The 27,456-nt window shown below is 41.5% G+C and overlaps 5 protein-coding genes across 8 annotated transcripts; 1 reads left to right on the forward strand and 4 right to left on the reverse strand.

Annotated features, from left to right (window-relative positions):
• Positions 1 to 40: 40 nt before the first annotated feature.
• On the reverse strand, positions 41 to 4,423 carry LOC108020903 (ethanolaminephosphotransferase 1). 2 transcript variants are annotated; one of them, XR_005014302.3, is made up of 9 exons: positions 3,931 to 4,422; positions 2,378 to 2,446; positions 2,134 to 2,320; positions 1,816 to 2,072; positions 1,603 to 1,757; positions 1,355 to 1,535; positions 1,081 to 1,290; positions 628 to 944; positions 41 to 352 (listed from the first exon to the last, which is right to left on the reverse strand). XR_005014302.3 is itself a non-coding variant. In XM_017089320.4 (9 exons), exons 1-9 carry the CDS (start codon positions 3,985 to 3,987, stop codon positions 266 to 268), a joined length of 1,245 nt encoding a protein of 414 aa, XP_016944809.3. In that variant the 5' UTR covers positions 3,988 to 4,423; the 3' UTR covers positions 41 to 265. The 2 variants fall into 2 exon arrangements, 1 of the variants encoding a protein (XP_016944809.3); XM_017089320.4 differs by having other exon boundaries at positions 903 to 944; positions 3,931 to 4,423.
• A 1,048-nt stretch (positions 4,424 to 5,471) lies between these two features.
• On the reverse strand, positions 5,472 to 10,209 carry LKRSDH (lysine ketoglutarate reductase/saccharopine dehydrogenase). The gene is made up of 8 exons (XM_017081579.4): positions 9,948 to 10,209; positions 9,555 to 9,698; positions 8,617 to 8,793; positions 8,177 to 8,555; positions 7,543 to 8,117; positions 6,203 to 7,358; positions 5,964 to 6,140; positions 5,472 to 5,901 (listed from the first exon to the last, which is right to left on the reverse strand). The coding sequence occupies exons 1-8, from the start codon at positions 10,005 to 10,007 to the stop codon at positions 5,783 to 5,785; spliced, it is 2,787 nt and encodes a 928-aa protein (XP_016937068.2). The 5' UTR covers positions 10,008 to 10,209; the 3' UTR covers positions 5,472 to 5,782.
• A 425-nt stretch (positions 10,210 to 10,634) lies between these two features.
• Herp (Homocysteine-induced endoplasmic reticulum protein) lies at positions 10,635 to 14,375 on the reverse strand. Its single transcript, XM_017081591.4, has 4 exons — positions 13,826 to 14,375; positions 12,525 to 12,985; positions 11,703 to 12,017; positions 10,635 to 11,607 (listed from the first exon to the last, which is right to left on the reverse strand). The coding sequence occupies exons 1-4, from the start codon at positions 14,051 to 14,053 to the stop codon at positions 11,214 to 11,216; spliced, it is 1,398 nt and encodes a 465-aa protein (XP_016937080.3). The 5' UTR covers positions 14,054 to 14,375; the 3' UTR covers positions 10,635 to 11,213.
• A 917-nt stretch (positions 14,376 to 15,292) lies between these two features.
• On the forward strand, positions 15,293 to 17,014 carry r2d2. Its single transcript, XM_017081611.4, has 2 exons — positions 15,293 to 15,507; positions 15,563 to 17,014. Exons 1-2 carry the CDS (start codon positions 15,363 to 15,365, stop codon positions 16,360 to 16,362), a joined length of 945 nt encoding a protein of 314 aa, XP_016937100.1. The 5' UTR covers positions 15,293 to 15,362; the 3' UTR covers positions 16,363 to 17,014.
• Cdc14 (cell division cycle protein 14) lies at positions 16,354 to 26,427 on the reverse strand. 3 transcript variants are annotated; one of them, XM_017081559.4, is made up of 7 exons: positions 26,066 to 26,427; positions 22,453 to 22,569; positions 22,120 to 22,385; positions 21,114 to 21,784; positions 20,317 to 21,045; positions 19,798 to 20,133; positions 16,354 to 18,651 (listed from the first exon to the last, which is right to left on the reverse strand). In XM_017081559.4, exons 2-7 carry the CDS (start codon positions 22,508 to 22,510, stop codon positions 17,568 to 17,570), a joined length of 3,144 nt encoding a protein of 1,047 aa, XP_016937048.3. In that variant the 5' UTR covers positions 22,511 to 22,569; positions 26,066 to 26,427; the 3' UTR covers positions 16,354 to 17,567. The 3 variants fall into 3 exon arrangements, with proteins under 3 accessions (XP_016937048.3, XP_016937040.3, XP_016937056.3); XM_017081551.4 differs by having other exon boundaries at positions 25,893 to 26,427; XM_017081567.4 differs by having other exon boundaries at positions 17,975 to 18,133; positions 25,893 to 26,423.
• Positions 26,428 to 27,456: the final 1,029 nt, after the last annotated feature.

Consider the following 27,456-nt stretch of genomic DNA (forward strand, 5'->3'; position numbering starts at 1 on the left):
AAATCATTATTTTACGACGCCTAATCAATTACTTTCTTGTTTAAGTTGTTAGCAGTACTGCAAGAGATAGCTTTTATTGAAATTATTAAGAGGTCTTGATCTTAAAATGATCAAATATTAATTCAGTGAACTTTCTTTAGCACTAACAATTATATTCTCGTTTCAATTTCGAACTTAAGCCTAAACACTTTCGATTTGTCTTAACTGTACCTAGGTAACGATTTAAGGTTTAAACACAACACAATTGCAGAAGAACAGGCCAGTGCTAGACTTCTTCGACGTTTTCCGAGGGCTTGGGATCTTCCACAACCTCCTTCAATTCGTCCTCAGCGGCGACAGGCGATTTAGTGATCTACAGAAAATTACAATACGATGGGCGGTACAGTGAACATACACTTTGCTTTATCATAGTTGAGCAACTTCATTCAGTAGCTGTCTCCAGGCACATAATACTTATCGGATCATGCAGTTAGCTCTGCTATTTATCATTAACATGCTGGTTATTTTCGTCTTTGACAATAGCTCTCTTCATGCACTTAGGCTAGGCGTATCCTACAGTTAAGTACGATTAGGTTCTTAGCCTATGATTAGGATTTGGATTACATAATATCTTCGTATGGACTTTACCACATTAGAAACCGCGTGGGGCGAGTATCGGTTTAGTTTTTTGATTTGAGTATGGACCACTTAGAACCTAGACATTAGGCAGGGCTAAATGTTTTGGAACCCGTTTATATATATATATATATACTTTATATCACAAGATGGTTGATATTGGTTGTCCCCGTTTTTGATGTGATTTTGGTTAGTGGGCGATTTCAATGGCTTTTCAACGTTTTGTTATTGTTCTGTAGAAGTTTTTGAGTTGAATCTGAGCCCGATTGGCTGCTAGATGTTCTTACTTTGAAGCAGCGAATCTGGAAGTGGTCGCACATCTCCGATACCTGAAAATAGTTAATGATGGGTTATTAAAAAATGTTCTATATGCAGATTTAAGTGTTTAATTATATTTTTTAGGTTCTAGTTTAATTTAATTTAAAATTCAAACAATATTGGGGCTCAATAAAATAGAATGCTTACCACGCCGTAGCCGTAGTGCCAGTGGGCTAATGTTGAGAAAATGGTGAGACCCTGGACTATCCATCGTTCGATATCCGGCGTGAGATCTGTGTCAAAGACCTTCTCGTAATAGGGAAAACAGCAAACTCCTACGGTGGCGGCCAGTGGCCACATGAGCACATTGAAGGCATCACATCGCATGTCCGACATTTGGGCTACTATTAACCGGCACTTTAAAATCCAATACAGCAGATTTATTAATTATTTACCACTTTAAAGTTTCAATAGTACTTACTGCAATGTTTGAGAATATCGTGCCATAGAGTATCCATAGGATACGTGGCTCCAGATTAATCACATTGTTTCGAGAGAAGAACGACCAGATAAGAGTGATTACAAAAAGCCAAACGAACGCGAAAAATGGACGCAGCATCTCCCACATGGGTCGCATTTTTCCAGTCTTGTTTTTATAGGAACTGAAACAAAGGGATATAATTTAAAACCCGAAGCTAGGTCAGTTAGGAGTCAAGGACAAAAACTCACAGGTAGATATTTCTGGCGATAATCGGATGACTGCTGACCATGCCGGAACCAATAAGGACAAACTCAAACATGTTGGCCATTGTAAAACCATAAATGCTGAAGCGATATATCCCAGGTCCAAAGACAGTTGCCAGAAATAGTATTCCACTTACTCCCTGACGTAAATGACAATTAATTTAAAATGTACCTAAAAGATTTATTTTCTTCACTTACCCACATGGTAAAGTCATAGCCCCAGGGCAAGAACATAACTCCAGTGTTGTACTTCTCCACATGCGTTAAATAGAAGTTCAGAAATACGTTCCAGATCACGAAGAACATACGAATTGGTGGCAAATCTTGTGAGCCGAACAGGGAGAACAAATAAATGGGTATCAGTGCAGCTGAATAGGAATCCAATCCATGGTCGAATAGCTCTCCCAAAGGTCCACTCGTTCCAGTTCTTCGAGCCTGCTTGCCATCCATGCCATCTAATAATTAAATCGGATTTTTATAGCTATGAAATATTGTCCAATCTCTTTTAAAACTCACCCAAATTATAATAAATGAGTATGTTTATGGCCGCCACTGTCCACACCCAAGCGGGTACAGTGTTGCCATTCTCCGAATTTGCGGCATCAAAACTCCAGTCGTAGTAAGCTATCAGGATAAAGTTGACGACAGTCATTAGAAACCCCACGAACGTCAGAACGTTGGGCGCCAGCCATTTGGGAACAAACTGGAATATTTAATTTCACTTTATATGTACATATGCCAAGAAGTTCTTATATATTACCTTCACCAAGTAGTTCCACAACGGGTGCATCACGTAGACACTGAGGAAACTCGTGTCTATACTGCTGTACTACGGAATAAATAACAAGATATTGATTTAAATTACCGATTGACCTTTAATATAACTCTATTCCACGCACTGATTATTTCTGTCAACCTATAACATAAAACTCATTAAACTTGAGTTGCCTGTACAAAAAGCGTTTATGAAATCGTAAACCAGACCAAAACTCATAATCACAGGGTAGAGCTATCGTTTAAATGAGATTTGATAAGATATCTCTTCATACCTAGGAAAGTTCCTTGAAAAGTACTCTCACTATCGTTTTGTTGAATTTTCATTATACTGACGACTTAAAACTTGTTAGTACAAGTTCTTAACCGCCATACTTTGCCCCGTCTTTATTCCATTGTCTTTGCATTTTGTAATCATTACAAGTACAAATTCCACATTTGATAGTAACCAACTTCCACCCCTCCACCGAATACGCACTATCTATCGAATGCTTCAGCTCTTGAATCCGTGACGGTTCAATGCCTCCTTCGAACGAACGTTTGCGAAACATTTGTTTAGCCTGATTATCACCTAATTGATGACATACACTACTAAAAATATTCATTACAAATTTTGATAGTTCAAGCTAGCCTGATTATCACCTAATTGATGACATACACAAGTAAAAATATTCATTAAAAATTTCGACACAGTAAACGGGATTAATTGGTCGGCATGGATTTAAATGTAGACTAATCTGGTCGGCGAACCAACCGGAACTAGAATGAATCGTAGTCCGATAAGACAAGGTTTTTACACATTGAGAAATGTTTGCCTTAATCGGGATCAGATCAATGTTTGCTGATTAGATAAGAATAAAAATCTAGACCTTGTACGTAGCATTTTATATTAAAGTTTTAAATATTCTTTTGACTGACATTTTTGGAATTAGCAAAGAATAATTTATTAAACGAAGTTTAATATGACTACAAATTTCTCCGGGTGTAAAAAAAATTTATTTTTGTGATTAACGAGTATGAACATTAATGATGGTATGATACTATTTTAAGCTAAACATTTAAAAAAAAGAATTTTATAATTAGGTTTTGACTACTTATTAACGTAAATTACGCGGAATTAAACACTTTTTAGCTATAACATTTTTTTTTTAGTCTGTGACTATGTTTTGAAAGAACCTGCTAAAACTAATCTACCTCACTGTTGAAAGATAGCAAATGGTTATAAGTAAAAAATAAACTATTTATTTAAATAGAGTCATTTGCCTTTCCAAGCACCGATAACAATTTAACGATCTGTCGAGTGTTTCAAGCAGTCGTCTAAATTTAAACTTTAGAAGTTTTCTATGTTGTAATCGAAAAATTCAGAGAAAATGGGTTAAATCGATAATGTAGATTATGTCATTCCGGAGCTTTATATACAATAAATAAGAATTTACTAAAGTAGGGGAGTGGGTTCCCCAATTGGGACATTGATTTTTACCACCCAACCCATTAAGGGCCTTGTCTAAAAGTCCGTACCCCCTTTTTTGAAGAACTCACCTTGTAGCGCTCGAAGCCCCTCAAATGAGCCTCCGACAAATAGCGCATGCAGCCCATTTTGTAAATTGTATTTTGTACTTTTCTAATATGTTTTTGCTGTTCCACTAGTTAGTGAAAGATGATAACAGGGAAAGAGGCGGCACGAGGGAGATGGGGGAGTTTGCACTTGGATCGGAAGTCAGATTAGCGCGTATCGGCTTGACCTTTGTATGGGTCAGATGGTTTACTCCGGCATATTGTATAACATCTGCGGATCTACACAGATATGCGATTTTCGGATTCGTTCACACGATGGCCCCCGCTAAAAGGCGGAATGCGGGTAAATTAAATAATCGCTTTGTCCGCTCTCTTGCACGCAACACGCAAACAACAGTTACTCTTGCACTCGTATAACTGGCAAAGAAGAAGAACCGGACGGAGACGAGCACGCAGACGTACTGCCCAAAAAACGAGAATATATATTCCGGACGGGCCGGCGTCTGAATGGGAACTGTGGACTTATCAGGCCTGAAGACCTAGCGCTTAATTCACGACGCCGACTGCAACTTGGGTTCCACAAAAACAAATCCCAGTGCGCACAGCACCAGAGATGGCAGCTTGGGCATTTTCCAGACTGATACGGGTTTTCTCGACTCCAATCCCCTGAAAAACCCATCCAGCAACGTCTTTTCAAAAAGTTTTTACCATACCATTTTCAGTAAATTACATAAAAACATATCTTATATACATTTTTTGAGAAATTCAATGCATGTAGCTTTTATTTTAGCAATAAAATCAATTAAAGCAGTACAAAAAATTAAGATACTATCATAATATAAGTTTTTAAAAGATTGCTTCCCAAGATCTCAGTCTTTATTTCATTGCTTATTATTCTGTCGGAATATAAAAACGAAATTTGTGAGATTCTGAATTCAAAAGTCGACTTAAAAAGTATTGAAAAACTATAGAACATTGGAAATAATGTTTATACTGATGTTGTAATATATTCACCAACCTGAACTTCGCTTTGTTGGCATCACTAGCCCGTACAATCTTATCGGGAAGCGATTGTGTGTGTATTTCGCATTGAATGAATGTGAATTAAAATTTGTAAAACGCTCCCACTCCATGAGCAACAAAATTGCTGCCCGACAGAGAGAGGTTATCAATCTCAAGCTCCACAATTTCCACAGGCAGGGCGACAATAATTTCAGGGAGATTTGTGGCCTGTTGTTTATTACAATTATACACGTTAATGACCGCCCGCAAACGGATCCGATCGGATCATCATGCTGCTTTATGCGCGTGTTTTATAGAACACTAAAATTAGATCGAAGCCGTGTTTTCAATTTTAGTTCAAGTTCGCGAGATAACCCTTCGCAGATCGGGTTGCCAGGCGCCGAGGGGGCAAATCGAACGGAAATCGAATCTTAAAGATTAAACGGGATGGAAAACTGAAATGCACGGCCTAGTATAAACTGAAAATGTTTATAATGCTAATCAATTTTTGTATATTAAAGGCCTGTAAAATTTTTATATTAAGGGAAAGGAAAAAGGGTTGGTATTTTTCCATAAATAAATGTTTAATCTTTTATCAACATTTTGGCAATGATTTACACTCAGTTCGTTATTAATTCACATAAAAAAACATGCTTCACAATTTGGACAACAACTACAACTTGTTTACGAACTTCAAGTAGCTCTAGTCATAAAACTTATTTAGGTATTAAGATAACGTAAAGACTTTCTTATCGAACAACGAAAAACCCGAGCGATAAATAAGACAGAAAATTTACACCGACGCGGTGGGCAGTCCAAAAAAATAAAGTTGAAGACTTAAGTCTATAATGTGGTCAGGATCAGTTCAGACTACTTAATTCAACCATCTGGAGGTCTCCGTGGCAGTCAGACCCTCGGAGCGCAGACGTTGCAGCATGGGGCGATATATGTCGGGGGTGAAGGGCAGCAGGACACCGCGTTCCTGGATCTCACCTAGGATAGGATAATTTAGAATTAGTTATTGGTTTATAAAAATGGATAGTACGGGAACCCACCATCTAGGATCATTTTAGCCGCAATGGCCGCTGGCTTGCCCACAGTCATCGCCATGGCGGAATGACCCTGGGGCTGGCCATAAACCACAAAGTTGATGCCGCGCTCCTCACGACGACCATCGGGCCAACGGATGCCCACTTCATGGCGCAGCACCACCAGATCGCGCTCATCGCGTTCTAAAAATATGATGTATAATTTAACATAGGAAAATATGATTAAAATTAAATGCAAAACCCACCGAAGGCCAGTCTCTTGGACAGATAGTGACTGAGCGTGTCCAGGGGAGTGTTTAGCTTCACCACAGGAGTATCATCCAGCAGACCCAAGCTCTCAATGCCATCCACATCCCCTATGCGCTCAGTCAGCTTCTGCTTGAGGTTCTCGTAAAAGATGCTCGAATCGGACATGCCCATCAAGTGAATGACCAACTGGCGCCACGTCACATCCGGTCCACTGGGATGCAGCAGAGCATGTGGCTCCGCATCAATCAGTCCCAAGAGTTGCATGGGTTTAATGGAAGCGGAAAAACCCTTGTAGCGAATGGTTCCGCGGAGCAGAGTGTGAACATCCCTGCCCAAGCCGTAGAGACAGCCGTACTTGGTGGAGTCCCTGTTGGGGAAACCTTCGAGTGCGAATCCTGGCAGGAAATCCAGGCTGCGAGGGCATGACATGAGTTCACCGCCTCCAGAAATCTCCACGATTTGTCCCTGGCTCAGATATTTGGCAGCGGAGAGAGTGTTGAGCAGTACTCCTCTGGGGGACCAAGAGAACTTGTATCTCAAGGAGTTATTGGAATGCTCCGGTGCCGGCAGACCGCCGCAGTAGCTCACGAAGGACTCAACCACGGCTCCTTTGTCCTGCACCTCGTGGATGCACTCCAGAGCCAAGAGGTGATCGATTCCTGGGTCCAAGCCCACCTCGTTCATGATGGTCACTCCCTTGGCCTTGGCCTCCTCGTGCAATTCGGAGATCTCGTCGTTCAGATAGCTCGCGGTGACCATGTGGGTCCCTTCTGCCACGCAATAGCGTGCCACCATGCTGTGGAGACTGTAGGGCAGCAGGGAAACCACCACATCCGCCTTGCCACACAGCTCCTGCAGATGACCAGTGCTTTCGTTCACATCCAGATAGACGCTGTCCACTCCGGCATACTGTTGGGCCAAGCGATCGGCTTCCTCCTTGACCTGCGAGCAAACCGTGATGCTGACATCCTTCTCGCGGTGCAGCCACTCAACGAGGGGTGCGGACACCATGCCAGCCCCCAGGACCAAGACCTTCTTGTCCGACTCGTACCTTCCCTCCATCTTGTGACGCGACCGGTGGCTCTGCGAATCTCGGAGCTCCTGAATATACTGGAAGCCCTCGGTCAGCTGACCATTGCTTGCGATAATAGCCTGAAAATGAGCAGAGAGGAACGGAATTAGCTAACTGATAACAGATGCAGATTACAAGCTTTTTACACTCTAAGTCTAAACAATAAGAAAAAAGGAAATAAATTAATAAGCTCATCTTTGTAAAACGATGTTTAACAAGTTCAAGTAATAACACTGAACGAAAATATTATGAAAAAGCTCTTACCGACTGAATGGGGTACGAGAACTCTTCCTCCGCCAGCGGTTTCTTTGCATCACTCTTGATGATATCATGGACATGGGGTGCCAAAAGTTCTCCAAACAAATCCGTTGACTCCCTTGGCAGTTGGGTGGGCATATTATCAATCGAGCAGACCAACACTCCAGGACCCTTAAAGCTCTTGGTGTCCTTGTTTCTATCCGCATCGTACAAACAGAAGGGAGTGTCGATCGTGGTGCACTCGTTCATGAACTCAATGGAACCACCAGGATCAGCGGAAATGTCGCAAATGGCCAGCATGCGATGCGGCAGGGCGGGACTACCCTTGCTAGTTGGCAGCCAGGGAGTGTTTGCTGGACGAAGCAGGTTCTTGGCATCCGGAATGCTAATCAACTTGGGACTGCCCACGGCCCAGTAGATGCCGTTTAAAATAACCGATGCATAGGGAGCTATCTTCGTGCTGAATGTGGAGATGTAACGTTCGGGGAACTCATCGTACTCCTTGGCATCAAAGCCACCACCTTCACGGCGCTCCAGATGATCTGATCGGCTCACCTCACAGCCATAAAGCTTGTTTTGATCTGAAATAAATTACGGATTAATAATTCTTTGTAAATTATATACTTTAAATTATACTCACTTCCATGTTCGGCCACCTTGCGGAGCACCTCAGGCGGGACATACTCTATGGGCAGCTCTGAGAACACCTCCTGAGCTCCTTGGGAAACGTTTCCAGAGCCAGTAAAAACAAACGTAAGTGGTCCAATTGACTTTGGCATCATGCCGAGTGAGATCTCGTAGCCACAATCCCTGATTGCCTGACGAGCCATCGATGAATTACGATAATTGTGGGCGGGTCCAATGTGCATGAAAGGTGTATGATGTCCCAAAGCCAGAAGACGCAGTCCAATGCCATGCAGGATGTTCACCATGCCAGCCACTCCGGCATATTTGCCAAAAGCCACCTGTCGTGATCCTCGCCCGTCAATAATTCTTTCATAGTCTATAAGTCGGATTTTCTAAGGAAATTGTTGAAAATTAATTAAAACACTTCTATGAAGATAATATATAATTCCAAACCTTCTCCAAAATAGCATCCAGTAGCGGCATATTAGATTCCTGCGCCTTAATGGTGTGCGAAAAGAAGCAGTAGGTCTTGCCAGGGATCAAAGCATCAATGGGAACTTGCTTCACTCCAAATATCACGGACGCATCACTGATGTCCTCCTGAATATGAGCTCCAGCCTGCATGTACGCCTTTACCGGAAAAAACAACATTGTTCAATGTTAGAATTCCTCTTATCTTATCATTTTGGTACATAAATCCATGGTAATCTTTATGTTCAACATATTAAAATATTTTATCTCTGTTACAACCTTTCTACCTATTTGATATTGAAATGTACTCAAGATTTTTAAACAATTTTATGTTTTTTGTGTTAATTAATTGTGATTGTTTTTCTAATCACTTAGATTTATGAACAGGTACTTCAGTTAAATTAATTACTTGCCTTCTATAAAGTTATTATTATTAACTATTAAATTAATTGATTATAATTTGATTGCATTTTTAATTTTTTTATTGTTATTACTTTTTAATTGCAGCTATGATTTTTGAAACTCATTAATCTTTTCTTCTCACGTGCCCCCTATAAAACATTATCATCACCACAAATCAGTTAAATATAGTATATAAATTCCTTGGAATCATTGCTTCTAACGATAAACTTTGGCTTTTCTCCTCCTCGTTTGTTTTGTACCCGATTCCAAGGCCAGCCAATTGCCAAATTTAGAGCTCCATATAGAGAGGCTTATCATCCGAGTTTTTATTTATGATGCAGCACTTGGGGGGCGTGTGTGCCATTATGTACTACATATACAGCAACTTGCTGGCCTGACTACCGATATGATTTCCAGTGGCGATTAGCCGCAGACTCAATAAATCCGTTGCCGACTGGCCGTGGAAAATTACGTCTTATGGATTGTGGACGGGATTTTCAAGTTCCAGCTATGCTCACCTGCATGGGATATGCACGACGATTGGAGGGCTGCACTATGACCTTGACATTCTGCTTGACCAATTTCTGGACGTGGGTGGGACCAAAAGGAGCTCTTCGCTCCCACACAGACTGATCCTCTCGCCGAATAGCAATAACACGACTCTAGAAAACATAAAGATTGATATTAACATTTAGAATAAACCCGATGTTAATAGGATATTTAAATATAACATATTTTAAACTTTACAATATCATTTCACAAATATTAATATACTACATGATCTGCATAAGAATACAATTAAATAAATTTAAAAACTCGAAAGCATCTTTATCACTTTTACTAGTTTATGAATGGGACCTTTAACACCATTCTTTTATTGAGGATGCAATTGGGGAGGTGAATCAACTCACATGGCGTTGCCTGGTGAACGGATGCGCGATTGTTGCGCGCTGTCGAATCGCCCTCAACATTTTTCGGCAGCTTTGTGGGATCAGTTCGAGCAGATCGAGTGCGAACTTAATTGTAATCGTTGCGTTTATTCTTCACTTGGATGGTGCTGATCCGATCCGTTTACTCCGAGCTCTGGCACTCTTCTAAAGGCATCGGAGGAGGCGACCCGCGAAACAGCCTCTAATCAGCAGTTGAACCCGTCATAAATCCAGTGATAAGCCCGTGCTCTCCATGCATCTCATCGCAGCTAAAAAGAAACGTATTTTGTGCGTTAGCGGGGAAAAAGAGCGAGCTATGGTTGATTGCCACTTACCCGTGGGGAAGCCGGATCTCTGTTCGATTTTGGGCTACAAATTTTCCACTCTGATAAGAGAGCTGTCCAAGAATTAAGAGAACCGCCCTGGGGAAATTCCTCAAGCGCTGTTTACACAATGCAATTCTTATACAGTTTTGGAGATTTCTTTTAACCATTGAGCGTTCTTTACAACATTAAAATTTGGTAAATATTTTTTAATGGGCAATATTTGCCTAAGCATTTGAGTTAACAATCCAGGCATACAATTCATCAAACTAAATTTAATTAAACAATATTTTTGTTTCACAAACAGAAAGTCGGCATTTTTTAGCCCAAAAAATGATACAAAATATTTCAGAACATACACATTTTTATTAAATGGTATAAAAACAAGTTTAATGATATTCAAATCATTAGAAAAACAGTCGAATCATTATTTCTAGTTTTGTGGTTAATTATTTTTCTTGAATTACAAAAAAAGTAGAAAACGTAAGTATTATTTTGCTAGCAAGAATTGCACTTTGTAAACACCACTTCACAATTTGGTTTTTGGTGTTAAAGCATACGATTTATTTTTAATTGCATCTTGGTTTCATAGGTTCGTCTCTGGCACAGATTTCAGTGCAGATCATAATCATTATACTATTCACATCAAACACAGTTTACGTTCTTATTGATCTATAAATCTACGAACTACTGGAGCAGCGGCCACGAAATGTAACTGGGCTGACACACGTTAAATAAATATACATGATTATTACAGCTAGTAAAACATATTTTGTTTTTGCTACACTTTCGGGTAAGCCAAATTAAAATTAAAACGGAATAACATTTTGATTACGGGAAGTTAGAAAGAGGAAAGCCGTAAAGCTGTAAAGCTGGTTAGCGGAAGGCCCACTGGGTTCCACTGAATATCCCACGGATCGATCGTCTAGAGCGCCGGCGCCTCAGGCAGCAGCGATGTAAAGAAGGTGACGACAAAGGTGCGCACAACGGAAATCACAGAGTTATTGGCATTTGGTGGTTCCACAGCTACGGCTTCAGCGGAAACGTCAGCCGCATCTGGATTAGCAGCGGATGCTGGAGCTGCGGGAACGGCGGCAGCAGGTGCATCGACTGCATCCTGTCCAGCAACAGGTCCAGCTGCTGGCACTGCACCAGGCTCATTAGCCGCCTGGGGATCGTTGTTATCTCGTTCCACCGCCGCGTCCATCATCCGCTGAATTTGCTGCACTGCAGCAAAGGCGGCAGCATCACCAGCATTGTTGTTTCGATTGATATTGTTATTGTTGCGTTCCCGGCGGCGCAGGACACCAATGTGATACCTATCAAATAAAAAAAGATAATTATTCAATCTAATTATCAAAGCCAAAAAAAACTTCCAAATATCACTAGGAATTTAACAAGATCTTTTACTTACAGATAGATTGCTCCGGCGATTAACAACACCAGTAAGCAACGCAGCGGCGAGGAGTTAAAGTACAGGACAGTCACGAAAATGGCCAAACGCGTGAAGCTGAAGAAGCTATCCAGCCAGTCGCGCATTTCTGGTTCCTCCTGGATGTTGGGGAAATTTCTGTTCTGCGGTGCCCCATTTACTTGAGGGGCTGGTTGCGCCTGTGCTGCGGGGGCAGCTGCTCCTGCTACGGGTTGTGCGGCATTCAGCGGGACTTGGGGCATCAGGGGTTGAGACAGTGGCGGCAAAACTGATTCGTTCGAGCCAGGCAACGTGGACCTGTGGGTATATAATAAGTGGGTTTTAAATAACTTTCTTATAACATGATATCAAGATTTACATTTATAATCGAATATTCACGGGGTTTCGTTTGCATGAGATCATTAAAATGCAAAGCCGTATTGCGCACATTATATTGTTCAAAAGCGTCTAAAAATAAACAAGTGTTTTGACTGTAATCGTAAGTCCCAACAATATTTACATAAATGGGAAAAAAATATTTTTGGGATGTGGTAGTATATGTTGCTTAGCAAAAATTCAAAGATTAAATATGTTTAATAAATAAACAAATAAACACATTCGTTTTCTTAAGATCTTAATAATCAAATACTAATAATCAATTTTTACTAAATAAATCTGTCAAAATATTATCCCTCTTCCCAAAACATATGTCTTTAATTCTACGAAATGTTATTTGTCTTAGTTCCCATCTGATGACTCTACTCTGAATGGTTTTTTTCTCCGTATCAAATGTCTTTCTTCGGCATTTTCCTACTTCCAACTTACCGCAGAGCCAACTGCTGCATGTACTGGGCGTAGACCTGCTGAATCCAGGCGTTGTAGATCAGCGCCTGCTGCTGGAACATCGCATGGGGATTGGCACTGGCATTGGCGGCTGCTGCTGCCGCCTGATTCTGCTGCCAGAAATGCGCCCAGGGATTGGCCAAGCCGATGCCACCTACCACGGGAGGTGATGTGGCTGCCTGATGTGCCGATTGCTGGTGTGTGGGATGACGTTGTCGCAGCTCGTTAGCGTTCCCACTGACCTCTTGCAGCGGTGGAACCGCAGCCTTCGGCGGCACTGTGATAGTCTTGGCTGGAGGCGTTAATATTTGCTTGCTGGCGCACACCAAATGAAAGATATGGTGCTGTTGGTAGACATCCTTGTAGCTGCGAATCACCTCCGATATCTTTTGGGAGTCATCTAAAAGCTTGCCAGAGTAAATCAGCTTCTGATCTTGGATTTCCTAGAGGGATATAAAGATGAAATAGCGTTAAAAATTTGTTAACAGATTCAGTAATAGTATAAATGTGGTTTCCGAATTGGACAAATATACAAATACATATATTATATTATTCCGCAATACTTAAAGTTATCAGTTCACTTGCTTCCCATAAGAGATAACAATGGTTTGTTCTCGTCAGCCAAAATGTATGGAAATATGAATTTCGAATATTCTGGGGGCTGAAATTATTAGTCTTTTGGAAAGAACGAAAAAGTCTAGGGCAATTTTAAAGAAAATGTATTGAGAAGTTAAGACCTTACTACATTATTTCACTTCGGGACTTGGGTTAGTTTGCATAAATTGCGCTGATGTCTATTCTTAGATGATAAAAAGTATTTTATATTATGCATAAATAAACAACTTTGTGTATTATGGGACCGGTGCAGTAAGAGTGCACTATGTAAATATTCCTTCCTGTTTTTTAGTTAATATAATAAAGCGATAAGGAAACATATGTGGGATGTAATCAACGAGTCACACGACCATAAGGTATTTTTTATATTCCTTATAAGATATCGTATCCATAAAACGTTATCAGATCCCAACCGTAACAATTGTAATCCCTGTTCCAAGCCATCGATTTACCTTGGGCCAAGTGCATGACGCAAGTGCATGACGAGTGCTATAATTTAGAGAGGCAATCTACTGACGTGTACTTGCGACTAAGACGCAAATAGCTTTGGGCACCTAAATACGTGCATACATATGTATGCTAAGCGAAGATGATAAACAATAACAAACTATGTGATAAGATAAGGGAGTGGGCTCCCTAGCAGGAAAGACAAGAGCTCGAGAACCCACCGGTTTGCCAGGATAGACCATGGACAGCTGCTTCTTTAGCCGCTGGACCGTCCAGCAGAGATCGGAGTCCACATTGAGATCCTCGTACTGCTGGTTGGACGACTTGATGAGCAATCGGACACTGGTTCCGGAGGGGGATGCTCCGGTTTCCGGGGCCTTCTCACGGGCAGCGGCGTCGCAGCCCGCGGCTGTGGCGGCGGCTGGGGATGCGGCGGCGGTCTCCTCCATCTCGTTGGCCCCGCGGATCGGAGAGCTTTCTATCGCTAATTAGTGCACACGAAACCGAGATCTTTGGTGTGTTTTCGCCGTGCTGCCAGGCACACTTTTTTCGCAGCCACTGTGCTTCACTGCCACTTCCTACTCCGCTCTCTGGGATTTTCAGTGTGTAGTTAATACCGAATTTGACATTAGATTTGATTTATTTGCTCTGCTGTCGCTTGGTTCGCCAGCTGTTCTGTCCTGTTTTGCTGCCAGCGGAGAATTATTGATTATGAAACGCAGTAAACGTTCCGCAGTTGATCAAAAAACTCGTCTCCATTTGATTCTGACCTGTAGCCAGAGATGAGCGCTTGTCACGGGGCTGCCGTGGGTAGCAGGTATTTTTAAGTCGCAGTTTGGACATGCAGGGTGAAAAGAAGGTTTCAACAGCAAGTATGATGTCGCATATAATGGCCAGGGCTGGAACATTTTTAAAACTTTGCTTAGCCACTTGAAATGCTCACTTATGTTCGTTTCTTATATTTTATTTCCTTCAAACCTAAACCCTAAGTAGTGAATCGGAACAGTGACATTTGCTCATCGCTGGCAGCAACACTTGTTAATGCCATACATTCAGCAACAGGGTTGCCTTGACTTTCGGGGATGCCAACTCGTGTCAACGTGACGTGTTCGATTGTGCAAAATAGTTCAGACGTTAAAGATTTCAAAAATCTTAAAACTATTTATCTGGTGTCATTGGATTTTCACTAGATAGGAGGTTTTCTTTCAAGTACATACAAATTTTTAAAATGATGCGAAGAATGCGCTGGAAATGTAAGAATCATGTACAAGCAATATATTTAGAATAATTATCATTTTTCAGTAATAAATTCAGTCTTTTTCCTAAAAAAAAAAATAGGATCGGCATAATCCTATCCAGCGGCACATCAAATTTAAACAATTCTCTTGAAGTAACATAAGATTTTATGATTATTTCTTATTTATCTAGTTTGTCCTTGTTACATTTTTCTTGGATCATTAATATCGATATTTAACCAATCGATATACGCCGAAGCGTTCAAGTACGCCCCAACCATTGGTATTTGGTATTCTTCAAGGTCTGACCTCAAACTTCTGACATTTAGACTAGTACCTGGATTAAAATATATCATATTGTATCCTCACATAAGTTTTAGTGAAATAAAATATTCGTTTGCAAATTTGTTACTCGTGATCATAGTTCCATCCCTATTAGAAACTGCAGTACTTTATTTATTTCTTCTGATATATATATTCCGTGAAATAGTCGTTAAGAAGACGTGTACTTTTCCTAAAATCCATGGATAACAAATCTGCCGTGTCCGCCCTACAGGAATTCTGCGCCAAGTCGAAGAATATTCCACCAACGTATGATTTCATAGACGGCGAGGACGGAGGATACGTTTGTAAAGTGGTTCTGATGGAGATCGAGGCCTATGGAAATGGTAATTTCACCAGATATCCCGGTACTATAACTAATAAGTGTTCGTCCAATTATAGGTCGCTCCAAGCGGGATGCGAAGCACTTGGCTGCTGCCAACATTCTGCGAAAGATCCGGAAGCTTCCCGGCGTGGGCAACCTGCTGGACGAGTGCGAAACTAAATCGGTGGGGGACCTGTGTGAGGAGCTGACCAACCTGAATCGGGACATGCTGAAGGAGCTGCGTGACTACTGCGTCCGCCACGAGATGCCACTGCCCACCATCGAGATCGTGCAGCAGAGCGGCACACCCAATGCCCCAGAGTTCGTGGCTTGCTGCACTGTGGCGTCCATAGTTCGGTATGGAAAGTCGGATAAAAAGAAGGATGCCCGCCAGCGAGCGGCCATCGAAATGCTGGCCGTGATCTCCAACGAAGCGGATAATATGCGTCCGGAAAAAATGCAGGTTGTGAGCACCAAGCCAACGGAGGCTCTCGATGTTGACGAGACTCTGGAGGATTTGGAGATGGAGCGCAGGAAGAAATTCAACACCTATAGGGAGCTCACAGATGCCGGGAGCGTTGACAATACGGGCCTGCGCCTCTGTGATCGCCACAACTACTTCAAGAACTTCTATCCCGCCCTTAAGAAGGCCGCCTTTGAGGTCATCCGTTCAGATGAGTACGCCAGTTCCAAGGATAAGGCTTTAAGCGTGATGAGCGCCTTGAAGATCACACCCTCAATCAGTACCGTGGAGTCGTCATCGATGGAACCCCTGTTGTGTATCCAGTTGAATTGCGACTTTGATGTGGTCTTTGTAGCTCTTGAAAGTAAGATCTTCGAGGAGATAATAGAATATTTCGGAGTGATGTTGATCTAATACTTATAATTTCCAATATATTTTTGTGGTATATATAACATTTATTTTTAACTAGGTCGGCTTACAAATAAGTAAACTGTCTCGTATTTACACTCTAAACAAGTTCAGATAATGCACATAATTGTTTTTTTTTTACTTAAGTTCTATTCGGTTAATACAATCTCCCACCGATGCTGTGGGGCTAAAACATGAAAAAGTGATTCATTCAAGATCTTTGCTCAACGTCTATGTTAACTTTGTACAATAATGATAAGGCAAAACAGATTCAAGCTAGTCGCAAAAAAAAATGAGACGGGGTATAAAGTATCAAATGTTAAAATGGCACTTCCAATAAACATACTTTCGAGATGGGGACTTCCCCGTAATTTAGAGATGGTAAAACCAGGAGTCGACGCTGCGCTGACTTCTAATACCAATGCTAATCAAATTTGATGAATTTATTCGATTTATTTGGTCCTAAGAGTAGTCAACAGAAAATAATGTTAGCAAGAACCCAAATTAACTGGTTTTTAAAATGGAACATATGTAAGTAAAATTAATTTTTTTCACAATATTTGCCATTACTGTATGCCCGGACTATGAAGTAATTGTATCCCTAATAAATAAATGCCTATTACAGCTGTATCAATTATAAATTGATATCATGAGTTAATCAGCGTGTTTTATTTTATAAAATATTTTTTCCTATGTAAAATAAATACAGTGCTTTTGTAAACGGGGTACCAATTTTTATATAATTGTTCGCATTTTATTAGCATTACTGTGGCAAATTATTTTAAGTGATCGAAATAAATCATGATCTTCCTGTAAACAGGGTAATATTTAAAAATTTCAATAATATAAATTCTTATCAGTACTTTAACAATCCCATTGTCTAATTAATCAAAAAGTGGTTTATTTTCAAAACCTTCCACATAACTAGTATTGTTTTTTTTCGTTTGTACGCACTTTAGACCAATTTAATACAATAAATTTGAAAACCATTCATAACAATTTGAAAATGTTGCCTACAAAAATGTAAGGGTATAAATGAGATAGTCCTTAACAATAAGTTAAATGTTTTCTAGTCAATCATCAAATTTGATTGCATCGGAATAGCTAACAAATCATTGCATTTGCCACTACCGCACGTAGTCTGCGGGGAAAACGTTCAATTTACTAATCAAAATAATAACTACATAACCATAGGGAGGAAGGACAACTGCTCAGTAGCTGATCTTCTTGCGCAGCTTGAGATTGGATTGCTGGTGGTCCAGGGACTGCTGCTGCTGTTGTCGCTCCCGATCCCTTTCGCTGGACACCCGACTCACGCCACGGGCCAGATGCTGGTGCCATTGGCTGGATGAGGGCGGGGCCGTGGGCGTGGGGATCCCCGAATTCGAGGCGGATGTCGATGCCGAGGATCCGGATTCCCCGAAAAGGCGGCGGGAGAGCTTGAAGCTGCCGCTGTTGCTGCTGCTGCAGCTGTTGTACTTGCAGTTGTTGTTCATGTTGCTGGCGGTTGTGGAGGCGTTGTTAGAGGCGTGGGTGGCATTGATGGAACCGCTGGTGGCCTGCGCTGCAGTTGCTCCGGATGATGCTGCTGTGGCCGCCGCTGCCGCTGCGGCTGCTGTTTTCCTCAGCAGCTTCGTGTTGTACTCGTCGCTTTTGTCCTTGTCCAGACGCGTGGAGCTCAGCGAGCGCTTGTTCCGCTTGGCCGACCCAGCCACCAGGCCGTGCTCGATGATCGCCTGCAACTCGGCACTGCCACGCCCACTAAGCCGGCTTGTGTCTGCAGGATTGGAGGAAGGAGGTGGAGTGGGTGTTGGATTATTGTTGAGGCTGGTTAACTTGGTTTTCGGCAGCGGATTGGAGTTGAGATCGAGCGTGGCGGATGCGGAGCGTGTGGCAATGTTAAAGGAGGCAGAAGAGGAGGTCGACCCACCAGCACCACCACCCAGGACATTACCCATAGTGGGTATGGCCGATACGTCCCGGTAATACCTAGCCGTGGCCACGGTGCACGGTTGGGTTTGGGCAGCCACCGGAGCCGGTTCCCCGGCATTGGGTCGCTGGTAACGTATCCGGGATCTGCCCCGGAGAGTCATGTGGTGATGGGAGGTGCGTGCCGCACTGCCCCTGGTGGGCGGAATGGTGGCCGAGCTGCCGGCACCACCACTGGATACCACCGGTATCTTGCTCTCGTTAATGGTGGCATATGGCCGGAGGAGCTGCTTCTCCACCGGCAGCATGGGTTGCTCCTGCTGCACCTGCTGCTGTTCCGCCTTTCGCAAGTGCTTCAGTTCCATTCTGAAGATGCAAGGAGCGAAAAGCCAAGGGAGAGAGGGGGAAAAGGACGAGAGAAGAGAAAGAGAGAGATGGTGTACGGGGTTACGGGTTCAGTGTGAGTCCCAAAGAGTCTTACTAAAAGAAGAATTGCGGGAAGCTTCGAGGGCCGAAGATATGTATACCTTTGCAGAGCCAAAATAAACAAATTTTTAACCTTCACATTTTTTTTAAATCTTTCAATCAAGTAAAAAATCTTAAGAACTCTGCAAAGATATATGTGTACACTAAAACATACTCAGTAATCCTAAGAAATACAAATACAAACACAACAAATAAAAGCAACCAAAACACGGCCAAACAAAGTTCGCAAGCTTTCGGCATAATTTTGATATTTTGTTGTTTATTAATAAAATTTTTTTCGCAACAATAAATATGTTTTATAATTTTGGCATGCCCATAAACAGAAATGCAAAATGCTAAATAAGTACAAGAAATACTTTATAAACTAAGATTAGCGTCTAAAGTAAGATATTTGATTGTTAGTGGGGAGTGGTGTACAAAACCGACATTCGGGTTAACTTGGTGCATAACATTAGAAGGACACTAAAATAATTAAGAATATTAAGTGCAGTCGAACTTTTAAGACTGGAAAATCAATATAGAAAAGATTGTTTAATTTAAATAAAATTAATTAATAAAATCGTTCCCAGAGTTCTTCAATGTAAATTATATGCTTAATATTTGTAGTTTACTATGTTTTAAAGAACAAAATGTTTTCGATTAATTATAAAATTAAAAATCTCACTTAAAAATGTGTTATCCGTCCCTTCTAAGAAATATTTTAAAAATCAAGATCAAAGAAGGTTTGTGTATTAAAATTTATAATTTGTATCATTTTAGCAGGAAGTAAAAAAGTTCGACGGGATATATACTTTAAATACATAAAATATTTACAACTGATAAGGGGATGGTGTAAAGAAAAAGGAAATTGGTTTGGAAGGCATCGAAGGAACAAAAGAGGTAAGACAAATTGCTAAAAAGCAGAGCCGCACACGGAACGAAATCAAATCAAATCCAATACAAATCCAACACATAACGATAATATTTTTCGTGGAGTTTTCGAGTTCAAGGTTATTCTGGGATTCGGGGGCATTATCCTGTACTTACCTTTTGCTATAGATCGCCAGGCTGCGGGTGCGACAGCTCCCCGAACTGGCCAAAATATTGTTAGTGGTATTGTTGTTGTTGTTATAGTTATTCAGGGAGTTGCTTAGATTACTGTTGTTGTTGTTGTTGTTATTGCTGCTGCTGCTGCTATTGTTGTTGTTATTCAGATTATTGGCCAACAGAGTAGCTGCCGCGGTGCTGGTTGGCAAACATGAGGAAGTAGGTTGTCCCGCCTTTAAGGCAGCCATCGCTGGATTCCCAACCACCACTCCATTGCTATTATTCCGGAAGGGCTGGGATCGAGCCCTCGTATGCCTCAAGTTTGCTTCCTGTTCGCTGTTGGTATAAATAAAAAAATGTCTAGTTAGTACTTAGAAGACATTTGGGGAACACATTTTGTTCTGTTTAAATACATATGTACATTTTAAAACAAAATAAGTCTAGCCAGTTATAAATGTTTACCAAACACAAAATATGTTTGATGAAATCAATCCTAGGTTATTTTTAAACCACACCCACCTGTTGCTGTTCACGTTGACGGATCGCGAGTGGTGCCTCCTCAGCGCCTTAATCTGGTTCAGCTTGTCGCCCTGAGTCTGCGCCTGCTTCTTCTCCAGCGCCGTCTGAGTCATCCTGACAGTGGAAGCGATGGTGTGACGGGCTGCCTCGAAGACATTTGCACTTGGCTTGCGCAACTTCTTCTCCGTGCAGCTGGCCACCTCAGGAGCAGGATAAACTCCAGTGGCAGTACTCAACCCACTACGATTTGCGTTGGGATTGACCAGACGCCTCAGGGATGTGGCTATAACCGTCGGCTTATTGGCACCCGACGGGGATTTCCTACGCCGTGTGGATATGGTATAACCTGAGGACAGCGGCTGATCCGCTGGTGCACTAATCGTGTCCGTATCGTTGTCATCGCTACCATTGCAATTGGGATCCTCAGCGGATTGGTAGAGGGCTCGCTCGTCTCGCTCCAATCGCCGCTGCTCCGAGATCTCCTCCTCTGTTTGATCCACACAGGCAGCGTCCAGGTTGTCCTGGTCGTTCAAGTGCATCGTATCGACACGTTGGGAAATGCCTTTCACGCGGGTTAGAAGCAGATCCACATGCTCCGCGGAATCGGAGGCAGCTGAGGCCAGTTTGGTCTTCAGCTCCAGGCTGTTGATTCCGTACGTGTGCTGGAGGATGGGCAGCGAAGTGCGCCGGCGCATTCGTTCTCCCTCCGACCACAGCCAGCTTTGTTTGCTAAGAAATAGGCCATAAGAAAAGGAGAGTTAGTTAAAGAAATCAATCGCAAATAAACCAATACTTACTCTTCCATCCACTGCTGCTGATGTCCAATGACCGATCCCGGCCGGCAGAGCCTCAACCAGGCAATGGCCTCCAGGGCAGTGAACCCATAGTGCTTCATGATATACGCTCCGATCAGACTGCCCGTGCGTCCTAGGCCCGCCTTGCAATGAACCGCAATCGCTCCCTTTGTCGTCTCGCAGATTGAGAGGAACTTCTTCATGATGGCGTCGCTCGGCGTACTTCCATCGATAAAGAACAGATCCTTGTGATCGAAGCCAGCGTTCTCAAAAGAAGATGCGTGATAGACCTTGGCATTTAGCCGAATCACCGTCGTGACATTATTATCCCGAAAATAGCTGAAGTAGCGCTCGGGTGCATGGCACGGATATCCGTTCGGCAGGGTCTTGCTCTTCTGATGGGGACCACAAAACGCTATGAACTTCTGCGGCACAATCCAGTTGAAGTCGCCGTTCTCCACGCGCTCGAAATACTCGTACTCCTCGGCATCGAAGTCGTTGAAATTGAAAAATCCCGCCTGCAATCCTTTGTGCACAGCATTCAGACAATCCAGCAGTGATATCTTGAAACTGCTGGGTCCGTAGCTGGCGTCACAAAATCGCGTGTAGGCGGGAATCTCGCCAGCAACCAGCGGCCTATACGCCTCCTGGGGCGTCTTGTTTAGGTAGATTATCTGGAAATGTTAAAATCGATTAGTTTAAATGTAGTTTCGCTAAGTTTGTGAGCAATTGAAAGAGTTAACCATTACAGAGATCTGTTTCTGTTATTAGATAGATTGAGAGTGGATTCGATAATAATGAAGATAGATTTTTTACAACGTCAAATACAGACTTTAACAAATTTTAAGAAAATCGAGTACTTAATGAGATATAAAGTCCGTGTTAAAACGATACAGTAAACAAAACCGCGAATTCTTCAGCAAGAATAATGTAGGCACATATTTGACTGTAACTGATTAACCATTTCAAAAGTAATATCAATAAAATTTCCACTTCCAGGAGCACTTACTGCATACGAACCAATCAGGTAGGCCGCATTGAGTCGCTTGGCCGGATTCATGGAGGTGTAGTGAACAATCTTTTTGTTGGCATGGCACTTGGCGGTCAACTTGGTGTTTAGCTTCATGCAATATCTATACAGCATGCATATGTTCAGGGGACCAAAGTCGTTGTAGAAATTCTCGTAGATGAACTCCTCATCAATGCTGAAGTAGTGGGTATTAATCGTGTTCTTTGGCTTGATGTTCTTCTTGAAGGCCACAAAGTACAAGCGGTCTGCAAACAGAAAATAATAATCCACATCACTCAATGTCGAGCTGTTAAAAGTTCGTTGAGCTCCCACCTTCTTGCATCTCCGATGCACAGACCAGCAGATCCGAGATGTCATCGTCCAACATCATGACAGACTATCAGGCCACGGAAGCACGGGAGCACGGAGACGACGACGACTGTTTGGCGACTGCAAAAACATTAAAAACGATAAATTTATTATGGCTTTGATATCGTTGGGCAGTGGTAAGACTCTCGTCGAGCGTTTAAATCACTTCTGTCTAGCCCACACATATTGGGTTTAGAGCTTCCGCATTATTAACCAATTTAATTTGTACTGTTAGTTATTAGCATACCTATTACTCTTTAAAATCAGGGGTGTTTTAGAAACTTAAGTTATTAACATACGAAAAGTTTTCCTTTAGATCAGAGATATATGAGTATACATTGAATCGAAGGGGCATCTGAAGTTTTTAAATCTTTTTTTGGGTAACAGTTTAGATGGAAGACCCACATTTTATTCAATTCAAGGTATCAAGCTCGAATACCAAGGTTTCGCTGGGGTAAGGTATTATAATTATATTTTTATATGGGTACAATTTCAATTTGAAGATTCTGATATTAGCAGAATTTAGAATGTGTTCCAGGGCATCTCAAAGCCCAAGCCCCTTCACAATATTGTATCATTTTAATGATTATTTCTCTCCGTTTGTTGGCAACAAAAGCGCCCACACCGACTTGCACACGAAACCTGACTTTGCCTTAATTGGATGGCAGTAAATGATGTTTTCCGCAAAGGGTGTTCTACATACATGTATTCATTTCGTCCGTACCAAGAAATACATATATCTATTGAGTGGAAACATGTGTTCTTTTTGTCACTTTTACCAACTTTATGAGTGTCTGCCAGCCTGCTCCTTCCTTTTTTTCCCCTAAGCACAATTCCCCGCCTTATTTGCTCCACATTTTCTGCCGTAGCCAAATGTAGGTGATGGCTTCCATATCAATATGCATATAGCCATCAGTCAGGCACTCATTCTATCAAGTCGTCAGTAGGGCTGGCATCCGCAGTCCAATAAACAATGGAAAAGTGTGAGCCGAGGAGGGAACTCGAATGGGTAACACTCTTACGAAATGTAAGAAAGTCACGTCCCTATGGATATTTATGGACAACAAAAGGGTGTACATGACATAATTTCCATCGAGTTTATTGCACTGAAAGTTGGTCCTAGGATATCACATTTGAATTGAAGTTTATCCAGGGCTATGCCAAAGTATGCCGTATGTATGGAAATGGATGATCTCAAGCAATCTTGACGTCAATCAGGATGAGCCAAATTCTTCATCTTACAAGTCTAATCCTAAATACGCGCTAATAAATAACTTACTCCTTTAATAAATTGTACATTCTAGAGGCGTTCCCTCATTTGCCCACATAGCACAAAATGTATTTTATTGGTCTGGGGCCCTTAGAGAGTTTACGACGTTGAACCATCATCAAAAGTGTTACGCACACACGTTTCTACACTCGTACTTACAGCCATATATGAAGGTATGCTGAAGAACACATGTAAATATTCGATTTTATGCAAATTCGTAACCTTTTCCATGTACAACTAAGCAACGGTTGGCGTGCCTTTGCAGAATTTCGGACCTGAGCTGGGACTCCAGTTAATCCCTTTTAACCCCTTCGCGTCCCCTGACTGTGCTTTATGCATTTCCTCTTCCTGACTTTAAAGTTTAAAAGTCAAGAAGGCGAGTGCTTTTTATGGCACATTTGCATGTCGGCTAAAGAGTTTCACCCAGGCAATATCCAAACTTAGATTTCTATCGGGGCGCCAAAGGTGTACACCTAGTATGGATAAAGGTGTAGGGGTATATCGCATGGCATTGGGCGGGCCTCGTCAAACGGAAACGAAAATAGCTGAAGATATCAGGATATAGGGCAAGTCATGCCATTAAGGAGGTGAAGGAAAACGGATTAGTATTCTTGGTTCTATAGCCGTCTTTTGTTCGTGTAAATTGTTATCGAAAAATGTGTATCTCAAGGACTGTAGGAACTGGGGTAAGCAACTTGGATACGGTGCTTAGAACGTACGCATATCCAGATACAGGCTTCTGTCACAGAAATGTAATGATTCTGTGTAGTATAACAAGATCAATTAACTTTCTAGGAATGTCGAATATATTGACTGTTGGTTTTCCATATAATTTAGGAATATGTGGGATTATTTATTACTTGACAAGATAAATGAATTTTCCTTACTAAAGAGTGGAATATTTGGTTTCTTCCTTTTGCATTTTTCCAGACTTTCAAAAAGCCTACTTTACATACTCGATATTATTGGTTGGTTTAACTCGTTAATACTGAACTCTGATAAGCCGTTTTATTTGTTTACCACTACCATGGCGCCCTCTGGTGTTGATCGCGTGAACTGATTGGGTTTTTCAGTCTCCACCACTCTCCACATATCTTCTTCTCACTCTCACACACACCCTTCTATTTTGAATCGAAGATCATTGCTAAATATAGCGGTAATATGCAATTTACTGTCTCCATCTCTTTCCTCCATTCAAGATTCTTAGAGTTGACACAGAACTACTGATACTACAACTACAACATCCACGTGAAGTCAACAAAACCATATCAGAGAAATAAATACACTAGCATACGCATATCTATAGCCACACATACATATACTTGGGCTTATCTGCTTCCGAACTGTTCATACATACATTTGTTCATATGTATATTAAAAAGTAAACATAAAATGCGGTAGAAAGCAACCTTCCAGTTGGAAATTGAGACCTAGAGATCTGGGCTAGGCTCCCGCTGGTCATCAAAAACAATGGGCAAACAAACGAGTTTTTCAAATGACGTCACCAAGAATGACAACAAAAGGCGGTTTAAAAATAAAAAGCAACGTCAATAGTATGTTTCTTTTAAGCCAAGTTAGTTAGATTGGAATTGGAAGCGCGGTGTAGGAAGATTTTGCCGCGCTCACATACCACAACAAAAACAGAGCACACAAACACACATTGATATTACAACGGCAACAGCATTCACCTGCACCACCGCCCCCACCCATCTTCCCACCCACTTTTCCAAGCGCATGCGCTGGCTCTCTCGAAATCTACTCTCTCTTTCGCTCTAACCAGTATACACTTGTGCTTTGGCGGCTTTTCTATGTGCATCTCGCTCTAGGGCGCTCTCTCTCTCGGTATTTTTGTGAATGTGTTGAGTATAAATAAAAGCAACCAACGCATTTTGCTACTAAAAACCCATAGAAATCGAAAAATATCACTGGGATGTACTGTGTACTGCGTAATCAAGTTTTTGGGTAAAAATTTCTGGACTATTTCCGTGGCATTACAAAAAAAGAAAGGGGGAAAGGGAAGAGAGAGCGGGAGAGCCGTTACAATTACACAGTTTTTGTTGGTACGTGGCGAAGGAAAATATTGAATGGGTGGGGGTAGGGGGCGAAGGGAGGCCGGAAAAAGAGGAAGACTCACCTAAATTGTGGTTTCACACTGCTGTTGTTATTATTATTGTTGGTGGATATTCACGAATCGTGGGGAGAAGGGAAGACGACGAATTGGGGGAGGCAGCAACAGAAACAGCAGCACCAGCTAATAACACCCCACGCCACTCTCTGCATAACACTGTAAAATTTTGACAACTTTACCTCCTTTTTGGGGGTATTTCCTGTATTTTTTTGTACTGTTTTTGAAATTTTGTCAACGAATATTCCACATCGAATTTTGCTTTTCTGTCTCTGTCTATTTAAGTTAACAACATTCTCAACGCGAGCTTTTGCACTTTGCTTTGATTCAAATATCGTAACGAAAAACGGAAAAACGCGTTAGCGCCCCGAATAAAAAGCTTTCAACAGAGAAATTAAAAGAAATTACATTATAATTGCACTAATTTTTCACTCCAAACCAACACAGTTTGTATTTTTCCCGGCGGTTTATGTATTTCTTGGATACTTCGAGTGGGGACAGGGAGCCCAGCGACTCGAGCAGTTGGATTCCGAATTTCGTGTGAGATAGTATGTGAAAAATATATCAAAATATCAGTATATCGATATTTTTTGATTAAAAATAAATATTTATATCGTGGTATTTCCTTACAAAATCGATACGTATCGATGTTATCGATGTTTTCAAAACACCCGCTTCTTCTGCTGGAATTGAAGAGGAAGAGAAGATAACTATTGACGGATTAATAGCGAACTCCTCCGAATTTTGTATGACGTGATTAAGGTCAATGTTATATCTTTCTCAAAACTATTTCAAGCGGTAACTGAATACGTTGCATGCTATCGATATTTTTCAACTATCAAAACTTGTTTGGCCCAACAGTTGTCAGCGCTTACGCCATCTATAACAACCCTGTTAAGCTTCACCGCTTGCGTTTCAGCTTTTAGCCCTCATTTAGCGAGGTCTCCATCCGCATTTAGCTAGTTCACCATCCACATAGTGGTATTTATGTGCAATGAATGCTATGTCCGCTTGGTGGCGCCCACAATTTTATACCCGTTATTCGTAGATTAAAAGGGTATATTAGATTCTTCGGCCATCACTATGGACGGCAGTCCACGTAGTGACGAAGCGCACCATGACAGTGTGCGAAGGCGACTACTACGTATAAATAGGTTTGGTTTTAGGGTCTTGGCGACTTTACAAAACTACCTTACGTATTTATAAATAGTCTCTTAACATTGGTTTAACTTCAAACTATATAACCATTCCTCAACTTTTGATCTATAACACTTTTTGTAATAAAAATTACCGTTTGGAATTTATTAAGCTTTAAAAAGTGCAACCCGTTTCAGATCAGTATGATTAACATTTCATGCTTACTTGAATGGCCGAAAACTGTGCCACATTAATTTGATGAGAATAAATTGTTTTTAGAAAAACTAATGAGCAACAATTTTTTTAATTGATTTCTTAATTAATTATTAGAAGTCCGAAAACTTAATAAATGTTGTACTTTCAATTTCCGATGTCTAACTACGCGTACTTTTTTAAATTCCTAGAACAATGTTTCTATGAAGATGACATGACGTGC

This window comes from Drosophila suzukii, chromosome 2L (assembly GCF_043229965.1).
Source record: "Drosophila suzukii chromosome 2L, CBGP_Dsuzu_IsoJpt1.0, whole genome shotgun sequence".
In the NCBI taxonomy this organism is placed as follows: Eukaryota; Metazoa; Arthropoda; class Insecta; order Diptera; family Drosophilidae; genus Drosophila; species Drosophila suzukii.